General features: G+C 67.1%; 1 protein-coding gene across 1 annotated transcript; it reads left to right on the top strand.

Moving 5' to 3' along the window:
* The first annotated feature begins 975 nt into the window (after window positions 1-975).
* LOC138992585 (uncharacterized) lies at window positions 976-4527 on the top strand. The gene has a single exon (XM_070391440.1). It carries the CDS (start codon window positions 976-978, stop codon window positions 4525-4527), a length of 3552 nt encoding a protein of 1183 aa, XP_070247541.1.
* Window positions 4528-5380: the final 853 nt, after the last annotated feature.

Raw genomic sequence — 5380 nt, 5'->3', positions numbered from 1 at the left:
ATCTAAGAAATGGAGAGCGGAGCTGCCCCCGCATTTCCTAGGTGCCCGCCCTACGTCCAGTCCTTTGTCCGACTCGGCCCGCCCCCCCCGTGTCAGCAGCTGTGCCCACTGTGTGCGCAGCCCTGCACCCCCCATGCCCCGCTGTGCACCACCCTGTGTGCGCTGTGTGGAGGGCTCTGTAACCACGATGTCCTTACTGTGCCCCCACTTGTCCTTGCACTTGGCTGGCCCGTGTCCACTGTGACCTCGCCCTGCGCCCAGTGCTCCAAGCCCCCTCCGGCCACCACGGGGAAGCTGACACAATGTGACAAGAGCTAGAACCCTGGGACTTGAGAATTCTGAGCCGAGTCCCCACCGCCAGCTCCGTGGGATCCCAGCCCCAGGTTTCACGGATGTGGCTCTGGGAGGGGGCTCTGAGGCACAGACAGAGGGGAGCCATCTGGAGCAGAGCCACTGCCAAGGAGCGTCTGTCCCCCGAGCAGAACCTGGGGAGCCTGGGGTGGGGCCTGGGCCCGCCCCCTCCCCTGCCTCCAGGGCTGAGTGGGGAAGAGGCCTCATGTCACACCTGGAACTGCAGCCGGGGGCCAGGGCTCCGTCTCAGGTGGCCACCTGGAAATGAGGGGAAAGGAAGGGCCCGTCTTGCCTGGGAGGTAGGCGGGGGAGCCCTGGCTTCCTCAGCGCCTCCCCGCCCGCCTTCCTCCCCGGGGCTTCCCCTGCCCTCCGGCTCCCAGGCACTGCCCTCTCCCGGCACCCCGCACCACCGCCTGAGCAGAGGCCCCCTGGCCGGGAGGGGAGAGGAGCAGCCGAGGCTCGGCAGGCTTTCCTGGGCGACCTGGGCCTTTCTGTCTCCACAGGCGGGTGGGGCCCCTGGTTTCCCACACTCTGTCACCCCCACCCAGGTCACTGGGGGCTGTGATGTGTGGGGTCGTCATGGCAATAAAGTGGGGGCAGGGCGCCTAGGCATGGAGCAGGACTATGGAAGTCACCAAGCAGGTGGGGGACCCTGATCCATCGGACCCCCAGGGCCACCCCTCAGCCAGGAGCCAGCAGCTGCTGTGGGGTGGCCTCAGAGAGTCTCAGGGACCGTGGATAAACTCGGGGCCCATATGCTTTAGGCAGCGGCTGTCATGGTCCCCCGAGGCCGTCACTGATGGGGCCTGTGGCCCAGCCGCCCAGGCCCACGGCCCTGAGCCTGTTCACCAGCTCCCCTGGGGCCCCGCTGAGGGTGGCGCACAGTGTGGCTCGGAGCAGGCCTCCCAGGACACCCCGAGACTCTCCTCCACCGGCCCGCGTCCCAGCCCCCTCGTGGAAGCCCAAGTGCATCTCGTCCTGGAGAATGAGACCCTGCCCCTGCCCTGGGGCACGCCCAGGGACAGCTCCGATGGCCTGGCCCAGCTCGGGGGCCGCAGCTCCTGGCTTCAGGTGCAGGCTGCGAGGGAGGGCAAGGCTCCGGCTAAAGTCCTGGTAGGCTGGGGCAAAGGCCCCTGCAGCACCCACCAGAAAGACCCCTGGGGCTTGGCAAGGAGCCAGCAGGTCCCCTGTTTCCTTGCAGGGGAGATTGGCTCAGCTGCAGCCCCAGGTCCTCCTCACACTCCAGCCCAAGATCAGGGTCGGTGCTGGTGGCCGGCTCAGGCACCTCCAGCTCCAACGCGGGCCAACACTCCAGCTCTGCAGACGACCCTCACGCCGGCAGCAGTGGCACGTGACACCTGCAGCCTCGACCACCTGCCCGGGAGCCTCGCCACCGCCAAGGACTTGTCCCGGGACCTGCTCAGGGAGAGTGGCCACCAGTGGTCAGGCCTCTTGGAGACTTCCAAGGTGGTCACATTCTGCCAGGACAACGTGATCTTTGGTTCTCAGCCGCTCCCCACCCCAGGAGCCACTCCGAGAGAGTCCCCAGACCACGCCCCCGAGCTCGAAGCTGCCAGAAGGCCGGTGCTGCCGAAGCAGCCTGAGACTCCAGCAGAGAAGCCGCTGTTCTATACCTTCAACCTAGACAGCCCGGGCACCCCCACACCCCAGAGGAGCCACCAGGAGGTCAGCTCGCAGCCAGAACGGCAGCCCCTCAGGGTCTGCAGCAGCACCTGCACCAGGGCGCCGCTCCCCGCCTGCCTGGTGACCTGCCGCGGGCAGCGCCCGGCCCAGCCTCCCGGGGAAGCCACGCAGAGGCCCGCCTCCGGCGCCCCCACCTGCCAGCTCCAGGACCCTGCGGAAGGCCACGTGCTGGTGTTTGACATGGACACGGGCAGCACCAGGATGGGACTGCTGTGCCAGGACCCCCTGGGCTCACGGGCGGTACTGGTGGGCCTCGTGCCCAACCCTCCGCCCGTTTATGCCCCTGAGAATATGCCGTCCACCCGGCCATTGGCCGTGCCCGTCGCCTCCCCTAACCGCGATCGCTCCAGCTTCGGGCCCGTCTCGTCGGTGCTGTCCAGCCCGGTGCCCTCCAGCCTCTCCTCTGGCAGCTACCGCGAGGTGGCCCTGGCCCACAAGGGAGCGAAGATCAACCTGGAGTCACAGGACTCCCCTGGTACCGAGACACCCATCAGGGTGAGCCTGCTCCCCGCGCCCCTTCCACTGCGAGGGCCCCTCCAGTTTGGAGAGAGGACACTGAGCCGCGTCCAGGATCCTGGCTGGTCCAAACCTGCGGCTGAAAAAAGCGAACCCACTCACGCCATCTGGATCCTGGATGCGTCCGCAATGCAGGATGCCTCTGCGGGCCAGGCCAGGAGGCTGCAGGTGACCATCCCGGAGCCGGCCCCCGCAGCCACAGCCCAGGAGGCAGCCAGAGCCCTGCTCCTGGCGGATACAGGCAGCCACACCCGGAAGGAGGCCAGGACTGCTCACCCTAACTACCCTCGGGCTGAAGGGACTAGGCAGGCCCCCCTCAGCGGTTGGCCCCCACTCGCTGAGCAGCACCCCCTCTCTGGACAGCCCCCTCTCACTGGGACCCCTCTCGCCAGGCAACTCTCTCTCACTGGGCAGCCTGCCTTTTGCCAAGAGCCCACCATCTCCAAAGAGCCCATCCTCTCAAGAGGCCCCCCCTCCACCAGGGAGGCTGGCCAGGCCCCGACCCCGTGCCAGGAAGGGGAGGCCTTGGGTCTGCCCACCCACGTGGGGATACTTCGGGTGCCCCTGGCCCAGGAAAAGACCTGCGTCTATGTGAGCAGAGAAACGGTGGGCCTCAGTGCCCCTCCCACCTCCAACTCCCATCGGCTCTCCTCCTGGCCGCCCGGCAGCTCTCTCAGGGCCCCGGGGGAGCAGCTCTCCCTGGTCACATTCACCACACCTGGCACCAGCCACAAGGTCTTGCCCATGGCCATGGTGGGCACTGCGCCCCAGGGTCCCGGGCTCAAGCTGACAGCGGAGGACATTACCGACTCGCCGGTGGTCACGGGCCTGGGCCTGCTCAGCGGGGCCTACTATGCTCTGCCGGGACCGTCCCCCGGGCTCTCGCTGGGCCACTTCCAGAGCTCGGCGGCCGTGGTGATCGACACAGGCTCCGGCTTCACCAAGTGCGGCATGGCCGGGGAGGACCACGTCCTCAGCGTGGTGCCCTCCCAGGTGCAGCTGCTGCAGCAGCCCGCCCAGGACCCGCCCCGGTACGCGATGCTGGGCGCCGGCGGCGGCTCTTACACGGTGCTGAACCGGGGAGTGGTCTCCGACTGGGACGCGCTGGAGGTGCTGTGGCAGCACCTGTTCTACTGCAAGCTGGGCAGGCGGCCCGAGGAGCTGGCCGTCCTGGTGGCCGACTCGCCCATCTCCCCGCGCACCAACCGCGAGAAGGTGGCCGAAATCCTCTTTGAGTGCTTCCACGTGCCGGCCATGCAGACCGTGCACCAGGCCCTGCTGGCGCTCTATGCTTACGGGCGTACCACCGGGCTGGTGCTGGGCAGCGGCCACGGCACCTCCTACGTGGCGCCCATCCTCACCGGGGATCTGGCCCCACTGGACACCTACAGGCTGGATGTGGCCGGGGCTGACCTCACGGAGTACCTGGCCGAGCTGTTGCTGGCCGGCGGCCACTCGATGCCCAAGGCAGGGCTGGTCGACCACCTGAAAGAGACCTGCTGTTACGTCGCTCTGGATGTGAAAGCGGAGATGGCCCGCTCGAAGGACCAGTCCCGGGTGAGCTTCCTGCTTCCCGACCAGCAGGTCATCACCCTGGGCTCCGAGCGCTTCCGCTGCCCCGAGGCCCTCTTCCAGCCGCACCTGCTGGGCCTCAACCAGCCAGGCCTCCCGCAGCTGGCCCTCCTGAGCATCAGCCGGCTGGAGGCCCAGCAGCAGGAGCAGCTGCTGGCCAACGTGGTGCTGGACGGGGGCAGCACGCTGGTGAGCGGCTTCCCTGAGCGGCTGCGACAGGAGCTGGGCCCTCGTGCCACCGTGCTGGGCTCCCCGCACCGCGCCGTGGCCGCCTGGCTGGGAGGCTCCATCATGGCATCCCGGGACTCCTTCCAGAGCCTGTGGCTCAGCCGCCGGGAGTACGAGGAGGAGGGCCCGTGGGCCATCTACAAGTACCATCTATGAGCACATAAAGTTCTGGTGCTGTGGGCTTCGAGTGCTGTGGCGTGCTTTCGGCCCAGGGAGGTGTGGAGAGGATGGGGTCCCGGCAGGGGTTCAGGGCTGGGGCCCCTGGCACACCTGAGTCACACCCGCCTCCACGCACTGCAACTCCGCAGGTCCCGGCAGTCTCTCCCTCCTAGAGCCCCCGAGCCCCTCGGCATTGGCTCTGGTCTAACCTGACCTTTATTGCACCCCAAGGGCAAACACAGAGAGTGGCTGCTGTGGGTTTTGCCCCGTTGCCCTGGCGACAAGTGCAATTACCCTTGATTGCCAGCTGGTTGCCATGGCAATTTCAAACATAATGTAATAACCCACACAGCCTGGAGTGAGTCATGGTGGGGGCAGCCCCCTCCCCTAGCTCCAGAGGAAAAGACTATTTGCCCTCCCCCATCCTGGGCTCTATTCAGGGGGCTGAGGCCGGCAACATAGACAGCAGCCACATAGTCCCACGGTGGCTGGGGACCGACCGGGAGCATGGCTTGCCCCCCCAGGGACAGTGCCTGTCAGGGTGTGGGCTTCTTGGGGGAGCTGGCCTGGGAGTGAGTGATCTCCTATCGTTGGAACTTGGCTGGGGCTCAGTGCTGATTGGCAGGGGGGTGGGAGTGCTGGCCTTTGGTGTCTTGGGACAGGAAGTGCGGGTGAGGGGGCAGATAAGGCCTGGCTCCGGGAGTGGCGTGGAGGGGTACACCTGAGCTGTGGATGGGACTTGGGCCTGTTTTGTAGGTTCTGTGGATATGGAGGCTCGCACCTCATCCTGCCTCTCTGACCTCCCAGCCCGAGTGGGAGCCAGAATAGTCAACTTTGGGCTCCCTTCTCC

Source organism: Myotis yumanensis, unplaced genomic scaffold (assembly GCF_028538775.1).
Source record: "Myotis yumanensis isolate MYYU_CA2020_CCGP unplaced genomic scaffold, mMyoYum1.0.hap1 SCAF_14, whole genome shotgun sequence".
Taxonomy (NCBI): Eukaryota; Metazoa; Chordata; class Mammalia; order Chiroptera; family Vespertilionidae; genus Myotis; species Myotis yumanensis.
The sequence above is the reverse complement of the archived record's forward strand: the minus strand, read 5'-3'. Positions and strand labels throughout refer to the sequence as shown.

Excerpts from the sequence above, each read along its gene's own strand:
- LOC138992585 (XM_070391440.1), top strand. The coding sequence starts at position 976 with ATGGAAGTCACCAAGCAGGTGGGGGACCCTGATCCATCGGACCCCCAG.